The sequence below is a fragment of the Ostrinia nubilalis genome, chromosome 25 (assembly GCF_963855985.1).
Source record: "Ostrinia nubilalis chromosome 25, ilOstNubi1.1, whole genome shotgun sequence".
Lineage (NCBI taxonomy): Eukaryota > Metazoa > Arthropoda > Insecta > Lepidoptera > Crambidae > Ostrinia > Ostrinia nubilalis.
In genome coordinates, this window is record NC_087112.1 from 8032221 (window position 1) to 8047226 (window position 15006).

The 15006-nt window shown below is 34.2% G+C and overlaps 1 protein-coding gene across 2 annotated transcripts in view; it reads right to left on the reverse strand.

The window, feature by feature from the left end:
* The window catches only part of LOC135084243 (uncharacterized), a 739141-nt gene that overhangs the window by 19907 nt on the left and 704228 nt on the right, over nt 1-15006 (reverse strand). For both annotated transcript variants that reach the window (XM_063979010.1, XM_063979011.1), the window contains one exon: nt 1487-1622. In XM_063979010.1, coding sequence (XP_063835080.1) covers nt 1487-1622 — 136 coding nt within the window. The remainder of the gene's footprint in view (nt 1-1486; nt 1623-15006) is intronic.

Genomic DNA, 15006 nt, shown 5'->3' on the forward strand with positions numbered 1-15006 from the left:
TCTAAAAAAGGTTTCGCGTCGTAAAACTCAACTTTGTAATTTACAACCAATTTAGTTGCTGTTTCGATCGTAAATTTCGATATCTGACATCAAATTGGGTTATAATATTATTGAGAACAGAGACGAGGGCTCATAATTAGGACCTAACTTTTCGCATGAGTTGTTGCGTTTTTATTGGCCACTAGTTGACCCGGCGAACTTTGTTCCGCCTTAATGGCAATAAATAAGCAGACTTTTTTTTTATTTCGAACGGGATAAAAAGTATCCTATGTCCTTCTCCTGGCTCTAAACTACCTCCCTCACAATTTTCAGCTAAATCGGTTCAGCCGTTCTTGAGTTTATAAGTGGAGTAACTAACACGACTTTCTTTTATATATACAGGGTGTTAGGTAAATGGGTATATGAGCCGACACTAGCCCATGTTAACATGGTCATATAAATGGTATGGTGAAGTCAGAAATTTGATATCATCATTTTAATTTTTTTAATTTTCATACAAAATAAATTTTATAAAATCCGATTTGTATGAAAAATTTTTTTTTTAAAATGAAGATATCAATTTTCTGACTTCACCATGCCATTTATATGACCATGTTAACATGGGCTCGTGTCGGCTCATATACCCATTTACCTAACACCCTGTATAGATTAAATGTTTTTGTTTTAATTTTTAGATTTCAGCGAATATGTTGAATTACGACGAGTGGGAACCAAATTCGGCATTTGCTCTACTCAATAAGATGAGTTAATAATCTGAAGATGATAGTGGAGTGAATTACACAGTTTAATTTCTTTATACCTACTATTTTTCTCAAATTAAAATGTCGTAAAAAGCGACTACGGGACAAATATTTTAACAAAAGGCCTGTCCAACCCGTCTGGCTAGAGTGGAAAGTGTATGTCAAATCCTCCATTTGCCTCTAGTAAATTAGAAGGGTTGGAGATTCGTAATCCTGCAGTGGAGGAACTAAATGAAATGCTGCTGCTGATGATGATGATTAAGCTCGCTAAGATGTAGCTAGCTCAGATGGTAAGAGCAGTCGACCGCCAAGTGAAAGGTCGTGGGTTCGATTCCTACCTAGGGCAATTTTCAAGTTATTTAAAATTAATCACATGTAGGTAATGTAAACTTGTTTTTTTTTATCCACAACGAGGAAGCTCTTGGCCTGTATCTCACCTGATGGTAAGTGATGATCAGGCCGAAGGTGGAAGCGAGCTTTACCCGGAATCCTTAATCACGGAGGAACTATCTTTATACCTCTAACTGCCGGAACACAACAATGCTGTTAACATTGTTGTTATGGCGACAGACTTAGGTAAGATGGTGGTAGCTAGCCAGGCGGACTTAGAACAAGCCCTACCACGAACCAAACCGAACAGAAAAATCTGCCCCTACTGGGAATCGAACCCGGGACCTCTGCGTCTGAAGCAGGTGGTCTTACCACTAGACCACAGAGGCGGTTGAATTGAATGTTGAATGTCTTACCTAGGCTTGTGGTAGGTGGGGTTGCTGTTGGTCTTGAGGATGTCCGCGTTGGGAACCGAAGTGGGGAGCGCGTGCTCTCGCTCCAGCTCGCTCTCATAACTCTCCAGCGGCACGTGCTTGCCCGGCAGAGGGTCGGCTGGAACAAGGAATGAGATTATTAAGATAAAAGAAATAAGAATCCATGAAAAAATATATTAAAGCCCGGTTTCCAACAAAGGCAAAGCGGAGCGGAACAGAGAAGTGTGTTAAATAACTAATAAGAGTTCACTATTTCCAATTCTCGTCTCCGCAATTAGTGTCATAGCTCAGAGTGAGTGCTATCGGCTGCCCAACATCCTGATGCGTGCGCTTCATATCATTCTGTGGCTCGACTTTCGCCTGGCGCGGCAGCCAAATAAAAAGCCAGAAAGCCGGACAGGCCGGACACGACAATATTTAGCCGGACAAAACCGTAAAAAGCCAAACACCTGGCAACCCTAGGCCCAACACTTCTCCGCTCCGGAGTGGAACCATGGTGGAAACCGGGCCTAAAACTTTTTTTATCAGAATACAGGATTAATTATTTAAATAATTCACACTGTCTTATCAAACTTATCAAAACAACACAAATTGTAGTAGATACCCTGTAATCTTCCTAGATAATAGGTACATCTGTATTTTGACTAAAAACAACCGTATAAAAATAATAATAATCTCTAAATAATAAGTAAGGCCTAATTTAAGCCACTATAATGAAACGAAAATCATTTAAATTATAACAAAAACAAGGCAACATAGGTAGCATTTGTTTTTGTTTTGTTTACAAAAAGTGTTAATTCAGATTATCTAGCGGTTCATAATCATTATTTTAATTTGCTGACCGTGGGAAAACGTTTTTGCTGTACAAAATTGTCTGCAAATTAAGTTTTTATTTGACATAATAGGTTAATACAAAATGTTGTATAATTTAGATCCAAATAGTTTCATGATTTTCGTTACGGAGTTTGTTAAACACGATTAGTAGTTATTTAAAGTTTGAAACATTTAACTAAGTTCCTTATAGGTAATTGTATTTTTCATTTTGTCCATATCGAATTGGCGACTTAACTAAATTAAATTTTTCAATAAAAACCTAACTATAAGTGCCTGCAATGTTAAATTACCTAAATTTTATAATATAGCATTTTTTTATTAATAGCAGATTACAATTTAACAAACGTTACTAAAACTATAATCAAAACAATTTTTGGGACTAATTACTGATCTAATTCAAAACATCCTACAAAAATACCTCCCAAGAAATAAAACCCCCGGATGCACGCCTGTTAAACAAATCGCTCGCATTGCCTAAGTGGACCTTATTTCTCAGTATTTAATATTTAGAGACTGCCATTTGAAACCTGACAATGGCCGCAGTAAACATTCCAAGTGCCTTTATTATTCTTATCTAAACAATGAACGTTTCGAAGAATTCGGCACGGCCCAACGCTTTTACGTCCCAAAATGAAAACAATTGGGACAGATCAATCCGTTTCATTACATAATTGCCGTAAAACTAACCATTTGTTACTTAAAAAGACGTTTCCTTACAAATTACTCAATTTATCACCGCAATTCAACGAAATTAAAATCTTAACAATACTCAATTCTAGGTTAAACTTTTTTGTGTTTACAAAGAAGGTTCAGTTCATCGAATAAATCACTTATTAAAAAGCACTGCCTGGCTAAAAGCGTTTACGTCCAATACCAATAAAAAAGAATCTAATATTCGCGCGCGACGTCAACAGAATTTAATTTGAAATTGGAACACGGAATATCATGTCGTTCCATTTTCGAATCGGTAGTTTTGTCGTAAACAATAAACAGCCAGTATCGTCTCCGATTCGTGTATTTGCGCTTCTCACGGGCTATCAAATTCCAAGTTCTCTTGAATGAGATAAAGGCTATTGTTCTTCGCCAGGTCGATAGAGTATCTTTACTCTGTACCTCTAGTAGGAAAAACTTTCGAGTTCGTTTCGTTGCGTATTCAAAGTGTCATCGAAAAATTTTGTATGAAAAATTAAACAGCGCCCCCTATATTATAGCCGCCCTAGGGGGCGCTGTTTAATTTTTCATACAAAATTTTTCGATGACACTTTGAATACGCAACGAAACGAACTCGAAAGTTTTTCCTACTAGAGGTACTGGACACCCGCGTTAAGTTAGTGGCCAGTCTTTGTTCCGTGACCCACTTCACTAGTGACGTGATTTGAATTTTTGAAAATCGAATTCCAAGAACAAAAAACGTTCTTAAATCAAATGCACAGATTACATTCGAAACGTTGAAATAGCTTCAACTTTTATTATTGTTGAAATCAAAACTGCCTTTATTGCGAAAAATGTTTTCGATTTCCAAAGAATTTGTACAGGTCGTCGGTCGCAATACCGATAGCTTTGATAACTGAAAAACAGTATGTACAGTTTTATATTCCGAAACGAATATTGGGAATGTTTTCAGAGCACCGTTTGGTGCACAACTCGATTACAGTTACCGGTCATATGATATTTCAACTGGTTTTCTGTGAAATACTCTAGACTAGAAAATGTTTTAGCATACGATAAAACAACAAGGTATGTAATAAAGTTGTAGCTACGTGGAAACAGAATTTTAAATCTTTAAATCAAAAACAGTGTTTTTAAAATACTTGTTCTAAATAAATATTTTTGTTGAGCGAGTACAAGAAATACAGCTATTTCAATCATTTTTATTACTCGTTGACAATTTATTACAAAACTCTACAATTGGAGAATTGCCGTCATCAGGCACATTTTGCAATAGTGAAAATGTATAAAATAACTACTGAATCACTACAAATTGGGAGTTCATTCCAAACGAGCAAATTATATCGATATGTAACTACGCTAATCGCATCACTATTGTACGATTTCGGCAGACGAGAAAGCGTAACTAATAAAGGTACATTCGCATTACTGTATGACACAATACAAGTGGGAACAGTACACACATTGGCACACATGGATTAAGAGTAGTATAACTCATAATATTATTTTTTTACAAGAACAGCTTAGTTCACGTAGATTCTGATTATCGCTATAACTCGATTTTGGATTATTTTGAGTTGCGCTAATATTATCTAGGAGTGCGAATTTAAAGTTTTCTTTTCGATCAAAACGAACGATACGAATGAAGAAAACTGATAAAACCTGCCCATTATATTTAAATAAAAATATTATTATATTAAGCAATGTGGCATTATGTAGTACATAGTACCTTTGTGCAGTACGCTAACACTTACAAACACGCACAATATTTATACACACTACTTGCGATATGATCTTTATTATCTTTCTGATTCTATTTCCATTATAATGTACGCTCGTATTTCTCCAGGCTGACAAAACAAGTGATGCCTTGAGTCTTAAAAATGGCTGACTTTAAAAAATGGCCGACACAAAATGGACGCTAACTCTCATCTCGACTGACATTGAAGACGCGAGAGACGCTTTCCAAAATAGAATAAGTTACGAGATTTGGTTCGAATTGCTTTAGTTGGTATGATAATGTACTTACGAGAGCACATTATGGTATAACACTGGCATTTTTGTAGATGTAATAGGTACTATTTTGCCACGAAAATGTATGGTCTGTATTGCTGTCGACTATACTATGTACCTTGTATGTATAATGTACTTCCTGTACCTATGTATGATGATTCGAAGGCAATAAATACAATATTTATTTATGTGCTACATAGTATGTATAAATGTAATGTAATAATTCAGGAAGAGCAACAATGCTACACTTTTTTATTTACTATAAAAACCACGATTAAGGTCGTAACTATGAGGAACACTACAAATTATAATATGTAAGTGTTGAGCATTAGTGATAATTTCAAAGTAGGTAACTGTAGGTAGGTAGGCTAAATGAAACACCTGGTAAATATGCTAAAACTTCACAATTTTTTTTTTAAATTTTAGTTATTTTCAGAAGCTTCTTACAAAAGTGACGCAACTCAAAATTTATTATTTTTGTAGGTAAGTCACCGAAATAATTTAAAAAATATTAAAATGTGAGATGGGTCTGATGACGGACGCCCACGATAATTTATTAACACATTAAAAGATGACTAGAGAAGTGACAGATTAAAACCGCAAGCGAACGCAAAAAGCGTTTCATCACAACTTCCCGCGGTCAAATAAAAACTCAATGACAAATAAACCACGAGCACAATTACGGATACAAAAAAAAAAACGTTTTTGCCGAAAGAAATCGACAATGAGCTATAAAATCAGTTAAGGCTGATGATTCAGCAATCAGTAGGTGCGAATTCGAATCTCGGCTACGGTCATAGTCAAAAGAAGGCGGCCATAAACTTTAATACTAGTTTTATGAGTTTCTTATCACTTCCAAAAGCATGAAAGTTCGTGCTTACAGGGACGTGTCAAAATCTGATAACCAGATGAGGTACAAAAATGCATTGTCAGAACATTCCAAGTTTCAAAAAAGGTTTTTTAACGCAATGAAGTGGCCTTTCTCTTCGCACCACTGAGTCACGGCCCAAAAAAATGATGGATCAATCATTATGAGGTTTGAAGAACAGTAGTCTGACATTAAATTTTAAATTGGTATTGTAATTTTGGGTCAGACATATAATTACGGTCTGTTCCCAAGAAAGCAAAAAGCTGCGGAATTTTATATCAAAACGGACATGTAATTAGCGAAATAGCTAACAATTAAAATATATTGTTCAGTTCGCACATTAACATTTCAGATTATAATCAGAAGTTTAGAGTACAATAATAAATTAAACTAAAATATTACAGTAAGTTAGAATAGTTTGATAATAGAGGTTCTATTTGTGAAATATAAAAAGATGAATAAAAACAAGAACTTACGCTAGATTTAGATTAGATTATATTTTATCCGCGACATAGTCTCTAAGGATGTCAAAGAAATGTCAAATCAAATCAAATCAAATTTCTTTATTTGCGTAATTCCATGTACAGGTCTTTTATGAAATGAATTAGTGGCCGATATAATAAAATATAATGTATCAGACTGTTTATAAGAACGCCGGTTCTCCGAAATGCAAATATATCGTTTCACAGTTTGAATGTTTATATTACTAAGAAACGTGTACATTGTCGGCTACATAAACAGGTCATAGATTCAATGCTTGATAATATAATCAGGTTAATAATAACTGTCAGAAAAAAAGAGCAGATATTAGAATTGTATCTCCCTGGACGTCCCCTTTTCACTTGATCCTGATTTAAGAATCAGGAACTTCTTTCATACGTTAACAATGTTATTTACCTGACACGTGACGTGATATATTTACGATATTCATATTCAAATCCTTAATCAACACAATTGTATTTCCAAATTCAAAATGGAGTCAGGATATAAATATCACAGATACAATAGCGTATTGTCACGGTGTCACAATAACGTCAAGCAATTACAGTTCCTTTTGCTATAGACTTAAAGATGACTGTGCGTCGGCGCACACACATTCCCACAGTGACTCATAAAAATAGGGTTGGAAAAAAAAACGGAACACTTCAATTAAATGGAGTCCAGACATTCAATTGTTGCATCAATTCAATTACAAAATGGTAATTGGTAGTGCATCTCTTTACTTGGGTGCAGAGGAAAAGGGACAAAAGAGACCCTGGCAGACGTTTTTTTGCGTTAGAATGGACATAGACTTATTAACTGCTACAGTTATTATAAGTAAGTTATATTATTAGATGCTCCATATAAAGTATCCTACGTAATCCTGCCAAAATTTAATACATATTTTTGTGCCCAAAGCCATCTTTAATAATACCGTTTGTCTATTCGTTGCCGCCGATAGTCAATATTTTCCGGTAATTGCATACGTAAAACGGAATTACACCTATAAGTTCACCGATTCCCGGGTACGTACCGGGTTTCACCGGATCCCTGGGGATAGATACGTGGACGATAATTTAGACGTGAATAAGTAAAGACTTCGATTCGGGGACCTTTTACTAGTGTTGTCTGAATACTGGGAATCTGGGACTTTGCTGTAATTTCGGGACACATACTAGAATTTCAATTTTTATAAATTAACTATAATTTTATCATTTCACATTTGAACAATAATGACAGAAATCCACGTGAAAGCTTCGGGAAATCTCCAATGAAAACTAAAGAAACATAATATTATAATTTAATATAAAAAATATAATATAAAAACAAATTACCAAGTCTATTTGGATAAAACTTTATCAACCTTCAACGTATGGAAATGATATCGCAACATCTAACACTCTAAGCTTAACTAAGAACAGTCGTGTGCAAAAATCTACAAACAAAGATACCCAATTTGCATAGAATTAACCAAAAACTGCTAAAATTCAGTCTAATCTCGAGCCAAATAGGTCAGAAACAGATTCTCACAAACAGACTGTGTTAACTAGATACTGTAATCAAATTAGGTTATCTCCTTGAATGAGCAAGCGTGATCGAGATGGTAATACCTACTGAATAGCTAACTACAATAATTTGTTACCAATAATAGGAGGTTAATGATCTGGTCCATTTCAATAACTTCCATTAGTAAGCTTTAAATTTATAGTCATCTTTCGTGCAACATTGATAAAATTCAAGAGTATGTACAGTCAGGAATTTTGAGATAAAATATAAGAAACACAAGTTCGTTGAACAAAATATTAAACGAAAAAAATATTTATCATCTAAGTCGATATAAGACACGTAAGTACACGTCTAAACGCATGTTTAAGATCGATAGAGTTTACGCTATCTGGGACTCCACATTGGATAGGTATCCCAACAAAATGTCCCGTACTCCCGTCCCAAATTCTTTCCTATCACCATATCCCACCTCAGTCGTATCTCGTGAAATATTCTCAAAACGTTTGCCCCTGGAGTGGGTGTCATAAATAATTTCTAGACTATCTAGAGATAACTGATCTTGGGGACATGTGTCATTTTTTCGGGGTTTCTCGGAATCCGTAAGACTTTAGGTAAAGTTCGAATGATAAGGAAAAGGTGAGTTACAATAACCGGAGGATTTGTGATTTAGTTTATTTTTGCAATGTACTTTTTAATCATCAATCTGTCACAATCAGAGCATCTACAATCAAATATTCACCATTCCATTGTTTGAATCAAATCAAAATAGCCTATTTCTTAACAATAATATTACAATGCCTTTAAAAGCGTTCACTTAAACACTATACAATATCTAAAAGCAGTATAATTCGTAGTCGTACATCCAATTATACCTCCAGTACACACTACACCGCGATATTAAAAGCGTATAAATAAGGTCCCGCGTCTACTAAGGCATTCAAAGGGCAATAAAGAAGATAGTGGTAATAGCGGAATCCTGTAAGTTCCAGAGATAACATTGCGAAAGCAACACCGGAATAAATCTGCGCGAAGCAAGGTTGCCACAATATACTTTGCATAAGAAAACTGGCGTGGTAATGTACGTCTTAAATGCTTTGAACAGGATCGTATAGATTACAGACGTATTTAAGATTAAGTCTGTATAGTGTCGTCTACACACATACACACAACACACAACATAATATGTAATTCTCAAGGATTAATCCCAATTCTTTTCTTTCACTGATGCCCATTATATTATGAGGAGCGAAAAAGGCAGATAAAGTTTAATGTTGTAAAGCTTGAGTTAATCATAGATTTTCTAGAAAAGTAAAGCCATATCCTACCTACACATATCTAGAGCACACGTTCTGAGAAAATGTGTTAGTTGTGCTCATATCTCATCTCCCAGAATATATTGCATAAATATTGTTGGAGCAAGAACCTCTAGCATCTACTCCGCAATAAACGAACGTGTGTGTATGACCAGGCCTCCGTCACTCGCCTATGCCGGCCGAGATAATTACCTACAGCGCGCGACAACTTCAAGTTGCAAATCAGTCCGGGCCGCCACGCGCCTGTTTGCACACGTGTATCTATACACGCTCGGTCGATCATAGTCGCAATCAAGGTTTATTGTTCCAACAGCACTGTTATTCTTCTTTAATGAAAAATTGTAATATTTAGGAATAATAATTAACTGTAGTGATTTAAATAATAAAAAAAAACTACACTTTTTAAATAATAAATTATTTTGAAATACTTATGACAAAAAACTATAGCAAAAAAATTATTTTAGCTAATAAAAACATTAACTTTACTTCATTACTTCACCGTGTCTATTTTCCGACACTACACCTTTTAAAACTGTTTGTTTAATTTCGAATTATCGCAACACTGAAGTTTATTAATAGGTACTTCAGAGATGGTACGATTATACAAACTCCACTAGATTAAAGTTTTCTAATCGTAAATACAATAAATGCTTCTTAAAATTAAGTTTTTATTTATTTTACTTTGCTCATACAACCCTGACGCTTGAGCGGTGACGTAGATCAATTCTTAACACAAAAAAAATGCGCTCTTGTGAGCGTAGTAGTAAGGTGCGATTTCGAATGCACCATGTGCGTTGGATATTTTGCATTATTATTATTACCGTTAAAATGTCGGCATCTGATCCTACACAAAGGAGTGCAATTTCTGTTGCTACTATTATGTATTCTGTGGTATGACTACCTTAAAAAAGCAAAACAGTGATCACAAATCTCGCAAACGTTTCTAATTCCTTTAATATCTCGCCTAACAACCCTAAGCCTGCAAAGTTTACATTACCGGAATCCTATTAAATATTGAACAAAAGAGCCCGTTTTAATAAATTCCCAGTTCAAGCCAAAAGTACAATGGCGGACCAATATTTGACTGAGCAAAATTAACTCGGAAAAAGCGGAGAAATAAAAAACAGACGATTAAATATAAATGCAGAAGCGTAATTAGTTTTCTGTAGGAGATTTAACTTTGGGATGATCCGGGATTATGATTACCTATTCCGGTTGCTTAGAACAAAGCCTTGTTTACGGTTTAACGAGGGATTGATACTGGTAGACAGCTTTTGTTTATACCAATATTATTGAGTGTTTTCGCTTGTTTAGATGAGATTAACTAGGAATTCGTTAATTCGTGAGCAGCTAGAATACTAGTGTTTTATACAAAGTTTCTAATGGATGGATGGAAAATACTACTAAGGATAAACTAATGCTAGTCATAAGATAAGTGGTGCCTTCATAAATTAAGGGTACTAGTTTTATCATTTTATCAATAAGGTTATTTTATTTCGTTCGTTTCAGCCAAATGACAACCACTGCTGGACAAAGGCCTCCTCCAAGGTTTTCCACAATGCACGGTCCTGTGCTGCCCGCATCCAGGCTCTTCCCGTGACCTTTATTTTATTTACTTAAATCTAATTTAAAGATAATCAAAATAGCATAACCTTACACCTCCTCATAACCATAACTATAACAACATACTTAAGACTTGTCAATTTCGCTCGTTAACAAGTCCCCAACAAAGGCCACGCCTCCACTAACTACCTCAGGATATAGCGTCGCAATCTACCCACATAGCTTTTAATGTGAACACTTCTTAACTAACTCGGAAACTTGAACACTTAACCCGGGTCTTTTTGCTGGAGATTTTCATTAAACGCGCAAGTTTAGAAATTAGCACATAAATGGTTTTTGAGATAACGCAAATGTAGAAAAACGATGGATTTTGAGTTGGGTCACTTTGCGTATGTGGTGACGAAGTTTGGGTTATCGTATTTTGGTATTATTACTATTAATTAAGGCGGTTTACTCTCATAATAAATAATAATAATACATAATACAAGGTCTGAATTTTATTAGCGATTTACAAAATTAGTAAAAAAAATCGAAAATTATTTGTTATTTTGGCCTCATTTTCACGCCGATCATAATAATTTATAAGATAAGAAATGAAAAACAACGTTTAGGTTCATACTAAAACACAAAATAAAATAACATTATTTACACAGCAACGTATTTTATTGGGCAACCAGAAGCGTAATTCCGTTATATTATCTGTTACCGAACAAAATCCATTTGCCCGTTTGATTTAGCGCTGTTGTTACATCGGTTATTTTATATTCTGTTTACGGCCGCTAAGCTGCAACCTGGCATGATTTGAAAATAGAACAAAAAAACCTGGAATGGTTTAAAAATAGAACATAACAGTGATGATAGAAACTAACTTTTTGAATACAAGGCGAAAAGAGGTGTGTTCAAAATTTCACGCAAGTGAAATGTCTATGGCGTAAAGATCCTAAACAAATAAGACTGATTTTTATGCGGTTTTATTGATTAACAGCTGAAGATCGAGTTAGAATATTATCAGTACTTTTGTAGTTGATAAGAGAACGACTAAAATTTTCATTGTATTTAATTTTAATGATATTACAAGACATGATCTTTATGGGGATATTTTAAAAATAAAGTTTTATTATATCACTAGTCAGTTACGAACGAACGATTTTGCTAGTTTAATGTTATGTAGATTCCAATTTGCATTTCAATGCACGGTTGCATGTTTTCCCAAGCATCTCTAATAATCCCAAAATAGTACAGTCAATAGCACATCAGATTATAAATATTTATTTAAAAGGCCAACTTAATGCCGTATAGCATTATCTACCAGTTGACCTTTGGGCCAGACCGAAAATTTTACTAGGCGGTGCAAAAATATTTGTTGTAGCAAAAACGCAAAAAAATGTTATTTATTTATCTCTAAAAAAAGGTCATTCACCTCGACGTGATAAGAATGCCGTCTTGGACGTTTGTTTTAAATTTAAACTCCAGTTGAAGCGAAACTCAAAGAAAGTTGAAGTTGTTAACCGTTGGAAGTTATAGTGCATATTTATTAAAGTGCCTTAGAATTTGTAAGTTGCGAGGTTAAGCAGGGACGCGCTGTATAAGACTGACTGACTTGAGACTTGTTGAAGTAGGTATTATGTAGTTAGAACGAATTGTGAACATAATTGGAATTTTGTCAGTAATAAGTTGTTTATTTTCTAAAGTCCTAACGTATTCCAGTATGTATGTATGTAGTGTACCTACCTACCTGTTTAATGTTTGAAGAAATCACTTTCAGCGATAAGTCCGCTATAATAAATAATACTATCCGTTATGTTTTGTTAGTTGTAGATAATTTATATTTAAGTTTGTCTCTCGCTTGATTAAATAATAATATAGAGCGCGGAAGATATGAAACAAATTAAAGATTGACCTTAAATGACACGACTACTCCCCGCTAGATGGCGCTGAATCATACATTTAGTTATTCATCGCTTCAGAAATTTTATTCTGAAATACATTGACATTGTTTTCTCACTATGTTACATGTATTAATATTAAAACACTCTATTCCAGAACAATGAACGTGTTATTCGGTATTTATATGATTTTTGTGTGTACGTCTGCCACATTTCTTTCGTAACATCTCTTTGATTTTCAATCACAAACGCAATCACATGTGACAAACAAAATAAAACGAGATTGAATGGGTCATTGGGTTTCAATGTTTATTTTCTTTATAACATGTTGAAGCAAATTTTCGTTATTTTGATTTGATGAATCAGTAGGTACCTATTATTACAACAGATTCTCATTTTGAAGATTTTTAGTATTTTTTAATTATTTTAATGTGAATTTTTGTTTCTAACATGCCACAATCAGCATTTGACAGAAAGAGACCAAGACTAAGAAATAATTAGGTAATCCAAGGTTGATGCTATTAACAATAAAATTGGATTCATTAATACGAGTAACTAAAAACTGCATGTCATTAAATAAATGTATAATTAGTCTTTTCATTATCAAAAGATATAGACCTTGTTCATTTTTTTATCCACAACGAGGAAGCCTTTCTCCACCTGATGGTAAATTTAAAATGACACTATGAAAAATATCTTTCCTATTCCTTATAGTTCCAAAACAGTGTCAGAAAGTAAAATATATCATAAATAGGGTCACACTGACACGCCATACGTTACAAACGGAGTCATAATACATTAGGAACCTATTTTTGGATGCCATAGGAAGTGGAGGGTTTTTTGGGAGACGCAAAGTAAGGGGGCGGCGCTTTAGATGTCAAACGGGACGCTAAGTTAAATTTTATGGTATACTAATGCCATAGTATTTATGTTTGGTTGGAATAAGAACCAGTTTTATTTTTGAGGTGTTTTGAGGTTTCAATTTCATTTGGACCTGCTTTAATAGTAATAGATAGTGATGATACCCCGGGACAAACTTGGCTGGTTGGGTTTTCATTGGTGATCAAGCTGTAGATCCTGGCTACATAGGAGTTGCAGCTGTTCGAACGAGAGGTGGTAATAGTCCCGCACCTATCTATAAGTTTTGCTTGTGTTTTAAGTTTTCACGCCTAAACTGCTGAACTAATTTAGATAAATTTTGGTGCTAAGAAACACATTTGGTGCTGACACATATTTGTTGTCACAAAAACCTAGAAAATGGTAATATAGTAGTTTGCGAAAAACGCGAACCCATATTGCTGAGGGTCTTGATATAAAAATTCTTAAGGGAGAGTCCGCTAATTTGGACCAGTTTTTTTCAATCCCATTTTACACATAGTTTTCTCTTGTTTTTGCTAATGTCCATGGTATATAATAAAAGATAAATTATTCAACTTACTATTTCATGAGTATTAATTAACATGATTGTTGTATATTTAGCACAAATCAACAAAGTACGAGTTCAGAGCTTCGGTCCAATTTAGCCAACCGGTTCGATAATTTGTACCACAGGGTTACTTAATTGGATTTCAATAAATTTCAAGCCTATAAAAAATCTATGGCAAAATATTATACGATACATTCTTAACAAATTAGGAAACGAAAAGAAACAGTAGTTAATAACATGACAATCGATATTGTTTTACACGTTATCACGATTTTGAGTACAAGTTTTGTAATTCAAATTATCGTAACGCACGCTTGTACCTAATCTACTTTGCCAGTCTTTTGCTTTCATTTATTGTTAGTCAAACATAACTACGCTATTATAACTTCAAAATATGATTTACTAAAAAAAATTTCAAAATCCTTTGGTAAAGTTCCATACAACTTGATGTGGTACAATTTAGCCGACTAGGTGATAATGCTTTTAAAAAATCGGTAAAAAATATAGCTTATAAATACCGAAAAATGTTTCAAATAATTGTAATCCACACTAATTTACGCTTCTAATTAATAAATTAGAAACACTGTGTGATTAAATTTAAGAAAATTACAAGCTAAACATGCATTCTCAAAAGTTACTTGAAAACAATGAAAAAAATCTTTTCAAAATAAAACACACGTGTTAATTGTCACGGCAAAAACCATATGGCCGATATTAAAGGAATTTAGTTATGTATCGCTGAGTGTTGCAATTACAGAGATTCAATAAATACTTTACGAAATAATATGAGGGTGGTACAATTTACCCGGCGGTACAATATACCGAACTCTCCCCTATAAGCTTTTGGTGGGAAACCTACAATGATAAAATAGAATAGGTTTTATGTCTCTGTTTTTGATCTCACGACGTGCGAATAACAATTTTCAAGAATAAAATATGTTAAT